The 17,402-nt window shown below is 39.6% G+C and overlaps 2 protein-coding genes across 3 annotated transcripts in view; both read right to left on the bottom strand.

Annotated features, from left to right (window-relative positions):
* Positions 1-411: 411 nt before the first annotated feature.
* CLK1 (CDC like kinase 1) lies at positions 412-14,911 on the bottom strand. 2 transcript variants are annotated; one of them, XM_032189561.1, is made up of 13 exons: positions 14,857-14,911; positions 8,136-8,293; positions 7,704-7,941; positions 6,540-6,630; positions 6,039-6,105; positions 4,387-4,503; positions 3,386-3,552; positions 3,216-3,310; positions 3,001-3,130; positions 2,608-2,690; positions 2,004-2,083; positions 1,025-1,115; positions 412-929 (listed from the first exon to the last, which is right to left on the bottom strand). In XM_032189561.1, exons 2-13 carry the CDS (start codon positions 8,291-8,293, stop codon positions 714-716), a joined length of 1,533 nt encoding a protein of 510 aa, XP_032045452.1. In that variant the 5' UTR covers positions 14,857-14,911; the 3' UTR covers positions 412-713. The 2 variants fall into 2 exon arrangements, with proteins under 2 accessions (XP_032045452.1, XP_032045451.1); XM_032189560.1 differs by lacking the exon at positions 14,857-14,911 and adding an exon at positions 9,522-9,668.
* The window catches only part of PPIL3 (peptidylprolyl isomerase like 3), a 9,088-nt gene continuing 3,214 nt past the window's right edge, over positions 11,529-17,402 (bottom strand). Inside the window, exons 5-8 of the mRNA XM_032189567.1 lie at positions 16,742-16,835; positions 15,431-15,498; positions 14,857-14,975; positions 11,529-13,188 (exon numbers count right to left, since the gene is read on the bottom strand). Of these exons, the coding sequence (XP_032045458.1) occupies positions 13,062-13,188; positions 14,857-14,975; positions 15,431-15,498; positions 16,742-16,835 (408 nt within the window). The 3' untranslated portion in view covers positions 11,529-13,061. The remainder of the gene's footprint in view (positions 13,189-14,856; positions 14,976-15,430; positions 15,499-16,741; positions 16,836-17,402) is intronic.

Here is a 17,402-nt window from a genome sequence, read left to right as displayed (position 1 = left end):
CATGTACAACTGCTGCAAGGTAAAATGAACAAAATCCTATCCCTGCACCCCACCCCCAGAATGAGATTATTTTATGCTGGCAGTTGACATGTTAAGATTATTTGCGTACCAAAACTTGGTGTGACTTCTTAAGGGCAATTCTCAGGACAGCTCAAAATTCAGGAAAGATCTGGTAAAGACTAAGTATACACTATTGTAAACTAAAAATCAGCATTAACTGGAATACTTATAACCAGAGTACACCTATGAAAGTGAAAAAAGAAATGGGTAATCACAGTGCAATCTGATCTTCCTTAATTTGTAACTTTTTTTTTTTTAATAATAAATAAAGGCCATCCTTAAACTTAATGCAGAGGGTTGTGTCTGTTCTTAGCCCTCCCACCCCCCAAAAACATCAGTTACACAAAACAGTGAAATGATTTTAACTGTCCCACCTCCCTACATGTTTTATGATTCCAGGGACAGTTCAATAAAAACCAGTAATATTGTTTTTCCTTTGTAGGAGAAGTCTATTTCATAAGATGGATGGTGCTCTTTCCATGTATTGATGTAAAAATGTATTGAGATTTTATTTGTTAAGGAAACACAATCAGGTTCAGCAGCAGCTTTTTCTTAAATAACTTTTATCTCAGCAGCTAAGTTAAACTTAAGTATCCAAAGAGAGGCATTAATACAAATAGGGCATTTATGAAATAACTGTACACAGTAGATATTTAAAATCTTTTATGTTTCTTTGGTGGACTGATACCATCTGTATCAGCATGCTCAGCTACAGGAGACAGTGCTATTTTTTCTTGTTTCAAGGGGAAGAAAAAAGGATGCTTTAGTGCTTCTTCAAGAGTAATGCGTTTGGCTGGGTCATACTCCAACATTTTTTGTATGAGGTCAAAGAGGTTCTCATGGTCAGAATCCTGGCATGTCATGAATTCCTTCATGAATAGAACACAAAAAACTTATTTAAAAAAAAATAATCTCATATTTACAGCTCCCCTCTCCTAAAGTATTTTTCCTTCTGTCATTTTACCTTTAGTGGCTTACAACGTCTAGAGACGTATCTACCAGCAGAACTGTGTTCGTCCCAATCCAGCTGGTCACGATGGAAATATTTGCGTTTCCTTGAACAAACAAACCATGATTTGTTACTCAAAAATTCTGTTTTGCCCCCTCCCAGATATGTTTATCAGCACGTTACTCACAATGGAAAACATCTACATGAGAATGCTCCACATTTTAAACACAAGTTCATCGGTTTGCCCTTCTCTTGTCTTTTTCCTTTCCTTTTTTCCCTTGTCTTTTCCCCTTCTTCTTTTCTCTCATTCCTTCCTATTCCTTTTTCTTACCCTTTACCTTTTATGTCTTGTTCCTTGTCATGTCTTTTCCCTCATCTTTTTCTTTTCCCTCATCTGACTTGTCTTTTTTTTCTTTGTCTTTCCCCTTTTCTCTTGTCTCCCTTGTCTTCTCCCTTTTCTTTTCCCTGGTCTTATCATTTCTTTCTTTCCACTTTCTTGTTTCTCATCTCTTTTTTCTTTCTTGTCCCTTTACTTGTCTGTGTTTTGTCATTTCCCTCATCCTTTCTTTTTCCCACTTGTTTTTCCCTTCTGCTTTTCTTCTCTTTTCCCTCATCTTCTTCCTTTTCCCTTGGATGACTTCTATTTTCCTTTTCTACTGTCCTGTCTGGTCCCCTCTGTCTCTCTTACCCAGTCTGCCTGTCTGTCCATCTGTCTTGTCCCCTGTCCTGTCTGTCTCTCTTGTCCCTTGCCTTTCCCTTTTTCCTTTTCTTTTCCTTTTTCGTATTTTTCACCTTATCTGTCTTTTCTTTTCCCTTTTATTTCCTTTTACCTTTTTTCTTTTCCATTGTCTGTCTTTTCCTTTTTCTCCCCCCTTTTCCTTTTTTGTATCTTTTACCTTTTGTCCTGTCTCTTGTCTTTTCCCTTACGATTTGCTGTTAAACCAAACTTCTATTTTAATTTAAAAATGAAGTTGTAAAGGTAAAATGTACTTACCTGGTTTTCTGTATCATGTGACTAGGCAAAGGCCCCAGTATTCGCTCCATCATTGCCAGGTGCTCTTTGCTGTCATGGGTCTGGAAGGAAACGAACAACATGTTCACCTTCATTGTTAGAGAAGTTACCATGAAGCACAAGCCAACCGTCCTTCAACTTTGGACTATATACCATGCAAGCAATAATCAATTGCAGACTAAGTAATAAAGAGAGCCTGTAGTTATCTGCTACCTGAATTGACTTACAATGTACTTTTTTGTTGTTGTTTTCATCTTTTACCCTGCTTTTCCTTTTTTTTGGTTCATAAATTTCACCTTCCAGCACTGCTGTCAGAACAAGTGCTTTGCATGCTTGAGTAATACCGGATGCCTCTGAGAAGAAACCTTGTTAGTTGCAGTAGAGTGGGATCTCCTTTCATCAAGCTGTCTACACCGCTTACTGTATGTAACCTGTAGCCTCTTCCAAGAAAGCTCCTCTTCTCAACTTGGCAGCGCAGACCAGTACAGCACAGTATCTTGCACCCCTCCTCCCCCCCCAATTCCACTCAATCATCTAAAGGTATTTACCAAGTTGTGCTGCATCTCTTTGAGGTTCAGCTACCTACCGGAAATACAGTGAATCCCAGGTAGTATTCTATGAGGATACATCCAATGCTCCAAACATCACATGGCTGTGCCCATCCCAGTGCTGTGAAAAAAATCAGCAGCTCATTTTTATACTGTACTACAAACAGCTCAACAGCTTGAGCAAGCTGTATTTCTGGAGCACAATTCCACTTACTAAAATCCTGCAGATGAAATCTTATCAACATGACAGACTGCACAAAACTCATTTCCACTATGAAAATAGGCAGTACTCTGCCTGCCTAACCAGGCATATTTATAAACAAGACATTTTTTTTAAATCCGTTTTCCTGTTATGTGGTTAGTGCTTAAAATTATCAGCACTGGATTAAAAAGCAGACAGTTCCTCTTGCACTAAAAAGACTTCTACTGACCTAGAATAACTTCAGGAGCTCTGTAATGTCTTGTAGACACCAAAGTACTGTGATGCTCATCATCATATGTTGCACTCCCAAAGTCCACAACTTTGATGTCTGGATTTTTCAGTGTACGCTCATCACGTTTCTGAAATCAAACAGACAATGGGATTCAAGTGACAAAATAAGCCCAAAAGGCTGAGGGTGGGATAGGGAAGATGACAGCAACTTACCAGTTTGGGGTTATACTCTTCTGTATAATCAGACTTCACAAATAAAATATTTTCTGGTTTGAGATCTGTGTGTGTCAGTTTGTTCAAATGCAAAACTGCAAGATAAATATCATTGTTAGCAAATTCTGTGAAGAAAGTTCAATGAGTAATAAAAAAAGAAATACACTTACAGTTCACAGATTTGCATATCTGATATGCCATCTGTCTAATGTGGTCCAGTCTAAATGGCAAAAACCCATTTTCCTTAATGAAGTCATAGGTACTGAGTCCCAGTAGCTCAAAAACAATGCAGACATGTCCATGGTGCTCAAACCATTCCAACATCTGGACACAGCGACTGCAGAAAGCAGGAAACCATATAAATTTCAACACTTAAGTTACATAATGCTGACATGTATACATCATATGACATCGTCGACTACGGCCATTTAGAGGCTCAACTTGCGTGTACGCTAACCTACTTCAAGATGCAAAGCTTCAAAACAATCAAAAGCTCTAACAAATGTTGGTTCCAGGTGAGATGCTCCAGTCAACTCAGACTACAAAAAATCAGAATACAAAACCTTTCCTGAACTGAGAAATTAGGAACAGGAGGACAATGCCAACAACAAAAAACTTGCTGGAAGCACTGAGACCCCTTCCGGTGACACTTAAAAAGCAGCCCTGGGAGAACTGATTAAGCTCTTCTAACCCACACAAGAAGAACATTATAAGGGAGGTAGTACTTCAACTTGTGATAAATCTGCTCACGCATTAGTACAACTGCTCTCACTACAGCAGACTCCTAAGTCAGTCTCACAGGTCTGAAGAAGATCATGTGAAAATTTAATCCAATCCAGAACTAACAGCTAGTGCCTGTCAAGGCTTGGCAGCCCTGTGCTGCACGAAAGCTCGCACCCCCAGAGGGGCTGGTGTACAGCTGTACACACACATGCAAGAATTAGACCAGCCTTTAAAAGGAACAGCAAGGGCCCTCAAGCTCTCTGAGACACAAAGGAAGAAACCTGGTATGATTTAGGAAAAAAAATACTCAAAGCTATTATGTAGTAATTTTGAGTTTGCAGTACTGAAGTTACGGTTTTTGTCGTGTTTTGATTTTTTTTTCTAAAACACACATGCTATAGAGTATTTTTAAAGCCAAGGTAACATACAGTCTTTTTTGTACACTTACTATGTATTGCTGGGATCTGATGCATTTAAATGTTCCAGTACTTGTATTTCTGAACGTGCTGCTTCGGAGTACCGATCAACATTTTTCACTATTTTCACAGCTACATGTCTACCTCCCCTGAAATACACATGTTTTAACAGTCATTAGAACAATGAGTAGCTTCAACTAAGAGTATTCAGTAATTATCATCAAATACATTGTTTAATAACAAAATTAATCGCTGAACCTTATCAAGATGATTTTAAGTACATACTGACTTCCAATTAAAAAAAATAATACACAAAAGCACAACTGAAACTTGGTCTCTCATCAACTATTCATTTTTTAAACTTACTTGATACTTTGTACATTGGTGGTATTCTTAAAGATTAAATTACTGATTTACAATATATCATGTGTTTACGTATGCTGGGCTGCTATTGCAGGAACTTCTACCTCTTGCAGCCCAACACAACTGTCAAAACTGACAGATTTTCTTCAGTTAAGAAACAAAAATTGAACTATCAAATGCCTTCTACACTAACTAGAAGACAACCAACCTAGTTTCATACTATTTTACAGAGAAAAACTGCCATCAAACAAAAACGTATTATTGATTTATAATAGAACCCAAACAGCACTGCATCACTGCAGATGATATTTGAACGTATGCCACAAAGTATCACAGGCCTCCTCCCTACTCAACAGCAGCAGGGAGGTGCAGGGCCTGGGACTCACCTTCACACAACTAGGTCTAGGCCACCTGCCAGTCAGCCCCTTACCCTCTGCCAGGGACAAGTTCTCAGGCTGAACATGCACCCAATGGCACCTCCACCAGTCCTGCCTTACCATTAAGTCAAGGTGCTCTTTCTGCCACGATGTGCTAACATACATTTGGAACAGCAACAGGAATGCTACCTGGCCACTAAAAAGGAAACTGTAATTGCAACTTTTCTGCAGGAAATGATTCGGCAAAAAGGCCTAACTGCAGAATGGGTTAAACTGGCTGGAAGCAAAAATGCCAGGGACCAAGTGACTTAATGTAAGTGAGTGAGGTTTCCCTTGCTGATAAGAAACAGTTGCAACATTACATTGTAGCAACTGCGAAATGCCAATTACTCAAGGCTCCCCTTGGTGAGCAGAACTGGCACTGAGAGATGACCCAAATGCCAGGCTAAGACTCCCCATGCCTAAGCTCAAAGGACTGGGGCTGGTGCAAGTATATATGAAGACTCATGACACATCGTCACAGACAGGTGTCTGTGGAACTGCTTACCGCAGTGGTCCTCTGTCCAATACACTGTTCACTTTTATCTTTTCATATTTAAGCACAAATGTGTGCTTACTTTGCCTCAAGGTACACAATAAATTTTTTCTAACACCGTACCATATACGTTTCAAGGAACATGCAAGAAACCTTCCCCAATGGGAAAGCTGAGTTAACAACTAGAACAGTTTGATCTCTAACTCCAACCATGAAGTGTTCAGAATTCCCCTGTTGATGCCACTTAAAAATAAAAAAAAACACCTATTGTTATGTCAAAATGTAACAAAATACAGAGCAATACATGAGAAAGTAAACTCAAAAGAATCAATTTGAAAGCACCTCATGATATTCATGCTGTGATAGTATCAGTAAGAAAAATTACAGGTATTTATTAAAAAAGACTTACGCTTTGTGATCAATACATTCCACTACTTTTCCAAAAGCACCTTCACCCAAAGTAGCAACAATCTCATCTAAAAAGAAAAGGACTGTCAATCACAGAAGCTGTGAAGTTACTCAGTCATTAAAAAAACAAGCAAACAAAAATAAAACAAACAAAACCAAAAATAAAAACTATCACTGAAGATTATTCTAGACTGTGCTTCTTTAAAAATGTAAACATCTAGTTTGAGAGATGTTACTGGACATCTCTCATCAAGGCACATTTACAGGTATCTCATTCTAGAACATTCATTAACTTCATTTACTATTTTTGGGGGAAAAAGGGGAAAAAGAAACAAGAAATGCATTTAAGTTCTACCGAAAAAGAGTAACAATCCCCCTCCACCCCCCCCCGAACAAAACAAAAAAAGACAGAAAGAAAAGACTTCCAAAGCCCCCTCACATCTTATGCTAAAAGAAATTACTCTATCTGAAAAGTTAATAAGTTTTGAAAAATATTCTATACATCTTGCACTTAGTACGTCTCCACTCTGACAGATCAGGTGACCCTCCTCATCATCCTCTACACTCCTGGATCTTTTCCTTCGATGACTCTTCTGGAACGGCACCAAGATCGTCCAGCCAATCAATAAACCCGAGTCAATTCAGGTCAGAATACGAAATTCATTCAGCAGGGAGATATTCAGGCATTCAGATACACGCCAGGCCACAAACGGTTGGCAGGAGCAATTTCAAATTCAGTCCCCAGAAATTCACAGGGCATATAGTTTATGTTACAGGAGAAAAACATGGCAAGGAACAGATTTTCAGATAAGATACTCAAAGTGGCAAGGCAACAAAAAATTACAACACAATTTTTTTTCTTTTAAAAGACTGGTTCACTGAAGTTTGCTTTAGGATTTCAGTGCCCTCACTTCTTATAGCAAAAAGATTTAATTGTTATCTTATATAAATTACCCCTGTGGGCTAACTAGAATACCCGTCTTAAATAAGTTGAAATCACTGGTCTAAATATTTAATAATAGTTTTGAGTTTGTTCTTTTTAATCACAAAAATAACATATATATTTACTTTCGTCTGCCTCAGCTGAAGATATTAACTACAAATCCTATCTTCAGCTTTTTAACAGTTAAATATATGACGAAGTTCAGAAAAACTACCCTGCTACAGGACAGTTTTCGTAGTTATCTGATTCTACAGACTTTTACCAAGACCTAAAACATCTTAATCAATACCAAAAAAAGTGCAAAAATCTGACATCCTTGCTTGATTTCAGTGATACTTATTCAAAAGCAAGTTTGAAAGTTTGTATTTGGATTTTTGGGTAGGGATGAAATAAATAGTTGACATAATTTTAAGTTTTAAAGGCATGAAAGCAATGCCTGTATTTTAAGTACTCCAATTGATCGTTTTTACTCATTAATCGGCTCAAATATATCTAACAAACAAATAGCAAGACTATGTTCTGTGGTATCACAAGCATACCTACAAACTGTATGTTCTCACTAAAGAGAAAAAAAATAGCAAAAAAAAAACTATTAATATAAACAAAAGAACTAATCTGTAAATATTATTGACAGACTTCCCCAAACCCCCTCAATTACTACTGCCCAGATGAGAGATTATTTTCCTAAAATACAAAATCCTAAATTAAAATTGGTCATACCACCTGTGAATGATGATGATGATGATGATGACAGGCACTGTGATGTGTCTTGTATTTCCTTTTGTAACTACTCCTCCCACTATATCCCGATGATTTGCTACTATGGTTGTGATAACCACTTTCATGGTCTCTGTGATGATGTCCATTATCATATCCTGGGTTGTACTCGTTTCTGTATTCTTCAACATAGCGTCGTTCATGATGGTCTCTCTCATTTATGGATCTGGATTCTGAACAGTTACTACAAACAAAAGATTAAGTAAACCTAATTAAGTAACTTCCAGTATCTCTGACAGCTCTTTGTTGTAGGGTGTAAGACACCTATCTTGAAAGATCTCCAACTCAAAAAATGAGTATGTTATCAGATGACCAGATCAGAATAGTAAAATCTTAAAGCACGTCCCTATTTGTATCAGAAATCATAACATTATTTACCTATCAGTAAGTTTAGAAAGATCATGCTTGAAGTGCTTGTTCTCCTGTGTACCACTAAATGATCTCCTCTTCCTCTTATGACTACTGTCACATCTTCTGCGATCCCAACTTTCTTTTTCATCCCAGTCAGGATAATTAGTTCGCCTGGAATGCCGCATCTGTAACAGAAAAAGTATTTTGCTCTTTGAAACAGCTTCCATAGACAAGCCATTAGTATCAAACTGAAAGTATAATGACAATTTTTCCTCAACTACCCAACTTTGATTTTTTCCCTCCTTTCTCCACACCGTTTTAAAATTCAATTCATTTCAAAATGACTGTTTTGGTAAGTGAATAAAACCCAATAAAATAAGCTACCTCTTAAAAGCAAAAGCACTGTGGACCAGGTACTAAACACACACTGAGAATGTTACTTCTGCAAAGCTGCTCAAGCACCCTTGTTTATAATAAATGGTGGGAAAACATAAATCATATGTGTACTTAAAAGCGCATAAAAAGCACTGGAACAGGCTGCCCAGAGAGGTTGGGGAGTCTCCTTTAGAGATACTCAGAACCTGCCTAGATGCCACCATGCACAATGTGCTCTAGGTGATCCTGCTTGGCAGGGGAGTTGGACTATAAGATCTTGTGAGGTCCCTTTCAGTCTGGGCCATTCTGTGTGAAATACTGCCCACTGTGCTTTATACAGATTTCAGAAAATCTGTCATGAACTTCTACCACGCTTTCCTGTAGATTCCCGGAGTATTTCCAGTGCTAACTCGAAGTGGCGGTAAAACTCATGGATCTACTAAGTATTTAATTACTGGCTTTCTAAAAAAGGCAAAGTCTCTTAGTACTTTTCCTTCATTATCCGATCGTAAATGGGTCACGTCTCGCCAGACGCAGCTCAGGCAAACGCGGCAGGGTACCGCAGCAGGACGCTGACCCCTGCCGGCGCCCCCGGCCAGCTCGGCGCCCCCAGGAGACAAGAGGTGCCTGCCGCAGGGCACTCGGCGGCTGCCATCGCCCCCGGGGTCCCTGTCCCAGGACGAGGCTGTGGGCTCCGCTCGGCCCCGCGAAGTGCCCCCTAAGAGCGACGGCCGCGGCCATTTTGTCGGGGCACGGCACTAGACGCAGGCAGACAACATGGCGGCCGCGGGGAGGCGGGGGCTCAGCGCCCACCCGAGTCAGCGGGGCCGAGCCGAACCGAGCGGCCACGGGCTGCCCCTCATCCCGGCAGGAGGCCACCCCATCCCCGCACCGCGGCGGCGTCCACCGGGCCATCCCCAACCTCTAGGCAGCTGCGGTGGCGTCGCGCCCTGTCCCGTCTCATCCCGCAGCCCGCCCCTGTCCTTCAGCTCCCCCCTCCCCTGCACTGTAGTGCTGCGCCCTGCCTGCCCAACCCACCTCAGCAGTTCGGGGTGCAGCCGTGCTCGGGGTACCCGCTGTGCTGCTCGGGGTCCTCGCTGTGCTGCTCGGGGTACCCGCCGCCCTTCTCCAAGCCGCCACGAACCGCCACCAGGGGACCACCGCCGCGCCGCAGCTCGCCACAAAATGGCGTTGCCAAGGAACCTTCTGGAGCGCGGCCCCGTCACACGGCGGGGCGGGCCCGGCCCGGCGGCAGCGCCCCCTCAGTAGCCCCGCGCCCCCTGCGCTGCTAAGGCCCCGCTGGCGGCGGCTTCACGGCAGCCTCCGGGACACCGGGTGGAAAATTCTGGCTCTGAAAGTAGCCCCAGTGTAAAAGCCTTCTCCTAGACTCCTGCCAAGGGCTCTTCAGCATCGCGTAACGCGACGATGAAAGAAATAAAGCTAACCCCCATTTAAGAGTGACCACCAGAACGCTGCTTTTTGTGACTCTTCATGGACACGTCATCATTTTTGCTCCTTGGCAATAAAAGCCTGATTTGCTGTTGTGTTTTTTTTTTTTTTTTTTTAATTTATTTTTTTGCCCCTCTGCATGCCCAGACAAATTGTTAATGCACATACTCAGCTTTAAAGCAGCACAAGTTTAAAGTACCTCTGTTGACTAACAAATTAGAGTTGTCTCTAAATGATTGGCATTAAAAACATTTCAAAATAGTTGGCCACCGCTTTTTTTTTCCGATGTGTCATGGAATCGTTTACTAGCTTTTAGTCATGTTTTCAAGGCTGGGTGGAACATAAATACCCATTGTAAAACAAAATAAATACAACTCTTTAAATAAACATACAGATGTTTATTTTTGCCCACAGGACAAAAAGAAAAAAAAAAAAGACTCCCACAAAACGAATCCTTGCTTTCCTGCTCACTGCGGGCACAGGGAAGCAGTTGTACCAGACAGCCCACCTCTCCCTGGGTTCTGCTGACCTTGTTCTCATGGCACAAGCTCCGCCACCCACCAGCCACCAACTTAGCAAAGCTACCCAGCACCACACCTGAAATTCAGTTCTCCAAAAGCCCAGCTGTCCAACATCTTGTCTGCCATCTCATTTATGTGGGAAAAGAGCACCTAAGGATAAAGGAGTCCTGAAATGCTGCAACAGTCTATACATACCAGTTCTCTAAACCCAGATATTCCTTTATTCTGGAAAGCACTAAACATTCTGAAACACTTCAAAGCCTTTATAGATGGCCCTCCTCGCTTTTATTTTTTTAATTTTCGCCAACTAATCCTATAGCTGTATGCAAGAACTAAACTGCACATTTGCTGTACCCATCAACCAGCCCAAAAAAATTACACTTCCACTCTTGTGTCTCTCTTTCTCTCAGAAGTGGATGGGACCAACCCCACCGTTATTTTTCCTGTTGTATTCCAAGTTCCCATGGAAGAGGTTCAGAACCATGAACAGGAAAACAAGTGTAATATGACTCAAAATAGGATGCAAATCTGTCCCATGAGATCACTCCCCTTTCAATATGCAAGTTTAGATAAAAAAGGAAGTATCTAAATGTATGTATCATGCAGAAAGCAAACTGCTTGCTGTTCCTGTATTTCATACATTCTATAAATCAGTCTTTTTGTAGAGGTAAAAAGCAGACCTGAAATTCTACTGAGTTCAGTGCTAGATGTCAGCATTTTAAATTAGAGGAACTAATTCCTCTAGTATAATTAATAGTTCCTCTGCACTATAGGCAAATTCTCAGTATGCATTTCTTTCTGCATAATAGTAGTGGCAGTGTGTCAGCCCAACATGCAGTTGCCTGCTTCTGTCTACTTGCTGCTGTTATGTGCTGGTAACATGAAAAAGACAGGAAGAGCACAGAGCTAAAATAATGAAATCCTTTACCTGACTGACTGATGTAGTAGGGTAAAATGTAGGAAGTCCGGAGCAAGGGCTAGGAGCTTTAAGCAACACCACATACCAAAGAGACACATAATCTCTTAAGACTTCTGCTAACAACATTTTTGCACTTTCAAATGTTTTTCTTCTTTTTTTTTTTTTTTTTCCTTAAACACACACCTGAACTCCAGAACAATACTAAGAGATGCAACGGAATGGATATATTCCTCATTCATTCATCCATACAGAAATTTTGTCCCAAAGAGAGGGTACTGATCTACTCTGGTGGACACTAAGCCTTTGCTTGTTAACTCCTCAGAAGCCTGTACATGCATACCTTTGCCTTTCTCTTGCAAATAATTTCACCTCTTTATTTTAAAAGGCAAAGAGATGGATGCAGGCATTGTGGGTGTCTCATACACAGTTGGAATTGGAAATGTATACTCTCACCTCTCTGTATGATAGCCAGAAAATGGACCTCTGTGGAAACAAAATGATTTTTCCTGCTTCAATAAAACAAACTGATGCCAAAATGCATTTTTAAAATCTACAACAAGGAGGTTTTCAGGGAAGAATAGAACACTGCTTTGCCTAGTATGCCCAAGGTGGAGAACTGCTTTTCTGCATTCAAATTGCACTTTTACCTGCTTAAGTCAGTTTATTTTATGCTTACTATACTAAGTGAACTGAGCATTGGATCAGTAATATACATATTTGTACATATGTATTTTATTTTTCCTTCTGTGCACTCAATATTCAGACATTTCTGTACCTTCTTGCAGACTTTCTTATTTGAGTCCAGCAACATTTGGTCTCAAACAGGACCAAAGAACATCTCTCTCTTATTTGTTCTTCAGTATCATCTTAGCCATAATATCGTTTATTATTTTGGGTATATCAGTATATTCTTGGTTAGAAGTCTGACCATAACCTTTCAGTCAATACTCTTTGTGTTTATCCTCTACTGTTTGTGCAATGAAGTGATGAAAAACAAGCTATAGTAAATCCAAGGTTACCTAGTTTCAAACAACAGCTATATAAAGACACAAACACTCACTCTTTCATTCCAAGAGTATTGTGCCAGAGGCTAAAGCATTTGTTTATGATCTACCTTCCACAGAGACTGAAGAGGTTACCATTCCAACATGACAGTGCAAGAGCAAGAACTCCTCTAAACATTGTCTTTAATCCACTAGCAGAGAAAAGTTTCCTCTATTTGTAACACTGCTTTCACCTAGAGGAAAAAATTACGTATCTTAGTGAATTTTCTAAAAAACTGTAAAGTAAGGAACATTAGAATTTACATGGGAAAGTTTCAGAAAACTGACACTATGAAATTGTAGCAAAGCCTGTTGTTTCAACACAGTTATCACAGTGAAAGTCAAGGCAGAAAACAAAGGTTTGCAAAAATATATGTATTTTTGAAAGTCTTTTCTTGTTTTACAAGTACAAGAAGCAAAGTTTAGAAGTCAAAATCAAGGAATATGCTCTGGAAAAACTGTCTTCTGAAGCACGAGACTCCCCTATGACAACTCCCAGACAATGTCACAGCACCTGAAAACCCTGCATTCAATGACCAAAGGTATGATCAAGGTTAAGTCCCCTTTTTAATGACACTCTAACCACCATAATCACCCAGCAGTTGACCTGACCAATCTCTAAAGAGTGTGTCAAGACTGTTTGTGGCTACACAGCAAAAGGGTTGGCATGAATTGTAATATCTTTAATGCGAACATCATTAAGAGGTCGGTAGGTTTTCTCATTCACAGGCAGCTTTTCCAGCTCATCCAGGGACTCCAAGCCATCAATAACTCTGGAAGAAAAGCAGAACTGCTAGCAATCTCCTTCTAATAATGACGGAACTTTCACAATGGAGGTATCTCAAAACACTTCACAGTTAGCCAAGTATCATAGTACAAGGACTCTGCAAGCAAATTATACAAATAAGGCAGCCAAAACTTTATATATGGCATATAACCTATTTTGAAAGGAAACGTTAATCATCCATAACAGGTTCTGGTAAAAGAATGAATCATTTCCACTGACCTGACAACAACATATTTTCTACCAACCACACCTCTGTAAAGACCCTGGCTACACTTCCTTGCAGGCAGGACTGACCAGTCAACTGACTGACAAGATACTAGCCAGACCAAACCTCACTGTGAATTACTGAAATCCCATGGCTGGAAAGTCAACTTCCAAATGTACAATTACAATTACTAAGCTTCCAGCACAAAGACAAGATTGGAAAGAACCAATAACTGTGCAAGTCTAATGGCACAACTGCATTTAAGCTTTCAGATGCCCAGTCGGGCTGAAGACGTGGTGAGAGGGATTATTCTAATAAACCTCTTACCTTTTGGTTAAGTCTTGGAAATTTATTTCCCAGTAACAGACTTTGCAGAAAACACACACCATTTACAGTTCAGTTCACTGTCACATTCATCAGCTCTTTGAATCTTGGATGCTGAATTGTGGGCTGGAGTATGGACTACATATTCTGTTCTCCTGATTCTGCAGCTGGGTCAGGAGTATCTTAAACTGCCACAGAAAATCTGGCAAAGTTAACCTGTCAGAGCCTCTACTCTCTTCTAAGGAAGATGTCCAAAAAAACCTTTCAATCACTACCAAACAAACTCAGAAACAAAAGGAACACCTATGCTTATACCTGCCTATACCTTCCACCTGCCTATAAACAAAGCAGGTGGAAGGCAATAATATTTTTCAATTTTCACCAGTTTCTTTTGAATATTTAAGTCTTTGAAAAAGCAGCTTTTTCTCAACAAGATTCACTTGCATGCTACAGACTTCTTAACAACAAACGAAAGAAAAGATATTACCATGATTTTGAGAAAGAAAAAGCAGCATTTGAAAGACTCAACAATTAAACATTTGCTTTAGGGATGGTATGTTATCAGCAGCTTCTATTAACATAATGTTTTAAAATAATAATAAATCTTAAATAACCTAATCTAATTTTACGAACTGCCGATTCCACAAGTTTTATCTGCTGAACAGAAGTTCCGTCTAAATAAAAGTATGACAGTGTCAGTACTGCACCCATCCACATACCGAGTTCCAGATCAGACTCTTGCTTGTCAATAAACCCTACAACTGTGTATCCAGTTATTTTTGAGTTCACTAAAAATTAGGATGCACCCATTTGGGCACAGTATGAAATGGCAAGCAGGAACAACTAGCTTAAAAATCAATAAATAACAAAAAAACTCAACCCAGCTCCATTCTTGAGATAATTTTTAATGTGCCTATTTCAATTGCATTCCTTACTACTAAAAATGGAGCAGCATTTTAGGGTAACTAATTCTGATGACAGTGCAAGAGCATACATTTACATATACACATCGAATATTTTAAAGAGCTTTAGAACCCAAAGTTTCTAAATTTGTACTGTACGTGCCCTGAAATATTCAGATCCATCACACTCTATGGCTAGGAGGCAAATGGTTGGATCACTCACTTCCCAAAGACAGTGTACTTCATATCTAAGTGTGGTTGCTTGCCGTAAGTGATGAAGAACTGCGATCCATTGGTATTTGGGCCATTGTTTGCCATTGAAACCACCCCACGGACACTGTGCTGAAAGAAAAAAAAAATCAACATGAATGAACACCCGTGAAAGCAGGACATCAACCTGTACCAAGTGCTCAGTGACTTATTGCTCTCCTCAATGTCATTATTAAAATCCATTCTTGTTAATACCACATTCTATCACAACCCACATTATAACAACTAGCTCCTCAAATTTGCTTTTACGTTGAGAAATGATTCCTTTGCCTTCAGTGCATGAAAAATATTTTGTTAAAAATTGCTGCTTCATTGCTTGCAGCAATGATAACCCTCAAATCTAACTTGCTAAGTATTACAATGCCTGCTTCTATTTTAATAATAAGCGTTCTATCCCTTCCCTCTGGGATTATACTTTATTTCACAATCACAAAACAGGTAATTTAATCTAGCACAACACTGATCACCCTCCAACCTGTAAAGAATTTATCTGAAAACATAACTGTGTATTGAGAGCACAGAAATACCTTTAGGTATTCACTGAATTCATCTTCAAACTTCTTTCCCCAGATGCTGTTACCTCCTTTCCCAGTGCCTGACAAAGAAGAACCACAATATATTAATGATTTTCAGACTGGGAAATGCAGGAATAATGTACCGTTATAAAATCTTACAACAAAGACCCCAGACAGACTCTATTTTGTTTGAGCCAGGGATCATGATCTCATGGCTTGATACTGAGAAGCGCCAGAACTCTATGTAAAAATAATGACATATCCTCAATTAAATTCAGTATGACTGCAAACAGACACACAGTTGAATCAGACAGTCTCCCAAACAGTTAACAGCATCTGGGACATTTTCCCAAATGCTTTAGAGGAAGTGTAGCCTTCCAGCCAAAAAAAAACCAGAGAAACCACGATAGTTAACTGCTACTAGTCATACATGTATTTAGTGGAAAGAACTGAAAAAACTCAAAGTTTACAGAATGCATTATTACTGCATTACATTATTTAGAACCAGATGGATGCTCTTCTGTAACCTTACCACAGGAAACTTTTCAGTAAGCTTACATCATTAAAACCTCTATTAACAATACGATAATATTTTTTTTTAACATTTTGTTTCTATAATTATTGATATTTATAATTTCTTTATATTTCTTGATCCTTTGTTTTACTTCTATATAACTTTACTATTGAGATGGGGAAGATGCTAAAAACCTATCTGAATTAGTATTTAGCTACATATATGGTAAAATATCCTAATTATCGGGGATGTGGATGAGAACCTAAAAATATCCTAATTATAGGGATGTAGATGAGAAGCAGATGTTAAAAGAAGATATCATTCAAGCCCAACAGATGATGGAAAAATGAACATCTCATTAGGAAAGAATGAACAACTTGTTGGTAGGAAACAAGGCAAAGATAAACAAAAAACTGCTAAATACTGTCCAACAGCAGGTCAAAGTCCAGAAAGGTAAAAAGTGTAACCTCCTCGTTGCCTTCATCCTGAACGAGCCCAGCCCACGACCACCAGGCTACATTGTGCAGGCACAACCCAAAGGAGCTAAGGGTGGGAACTATGGAAATGAGTACTTGGAAGAGGTCCACCTTTTCGGGGAAATTAATGAACATGTATTAGAGCTCACGTAATATGTTAACAGTATTTGTGTATAAGGTTGTGAGAGACGACCATGCAGGTGCGCACTTTTTGAGGGAAGCTATTCCCAGCGCGCCCGGTGCTCCGCAATAAAGTATACCTACTTTACAACCCTATGGTTGTGGAGTCTTTTCCGCGCGTCACTATAGAGAGACATTGGCAGAAGAATTTACCTAATGGATCCCCTGTCTGAACCATGAAGCCCTTTATATTCCGATGAAATACGCAGCCATTGTAGTAATTACTAGCACACAGAGCCAGGAAATTCTAAGGAAATGAAACAAATCATATTAAAATATTCAGAAATAATGTTCTCTGTTACTAAAGTATTACTAAAATGCATTGGCAAGACTAAAAACTTTTGCCTCTGCTTTGCACTGTGACCATGTAATGTCATTTGTCCACTGTCCCAGACTACTGTTGACTGTTAAAAAAATATAAATAACACTCAGGCATCTTCCTTCCCTCTGAAGAGCATGCCATCGTTATAAACAGTACCAACTGCAATAAAAATTATCTGCAGGCTATATGGAAGTAAAAAAGGCAACGGTGAAACTGTTCACAGATAGCATGATCCAGGAGACAGATCTGATGAGGGATTCATAAATATTTTCTTTCATTTGGTGAAGGAACATGCATTTCTTTGAAAGGATCTCTACACCTTATATAGTTTATGAAACACAATTTGGATACCTTTATCCTTACTGATAAGTACTGGCCATTAGTTTGCATGGAAAATGCCTTTAGAGAAAGACAATTTCACTTCAGTTCAAAGATGGACTGTTGGGAATGAAAGAAGCAAGTTTTTCACCTGAGATCAGGAAGACTCTGAGG

Source organism: Aythya fuligula, chromosome 6, assembly GCF_009819795.1.
Source record: "Aythya fuligula isolate bAytFul2 chromosome 6, bAytFul2.pri, whole genome shotgun sequence".
Classification (NCBI taxonomy): Eukaryota; Metazoa; Chordata; class Aves; order Anseriformes; family Anatidae; genus Aythya; species Aythya fuligula.
The sequence above is the reverse complement of the archived record's forward strand: the minus strand, read 5'-3'. Positions and strand labels throughout refer to the sequence as shown.

Bases quoted from the DNA above. Each gene is read 5' to 3' on its own strand.
- CLK1 (XM_032189561.1), bottom strand. From the start codon at position 8,293: ATGCGGCATTCCAGGCGAACTAATTATCCTGACTGGGATGAAAAAGAA. The intron at 6,631-7,703 runs GTGGTATGACCA...GTGCCGTTCCAG, and splicing joins ATCATCATCATCATTCACAG to AAGAGTCATCGAAGGAAAAG. The intron at 2,084-2,607 runs GTAGGTAGCTGA...GTTTCCTTCCAG, and splicing joins TGGGATTCACTGTATTTCCG to ACCCATGACAGCAAAGAGCA.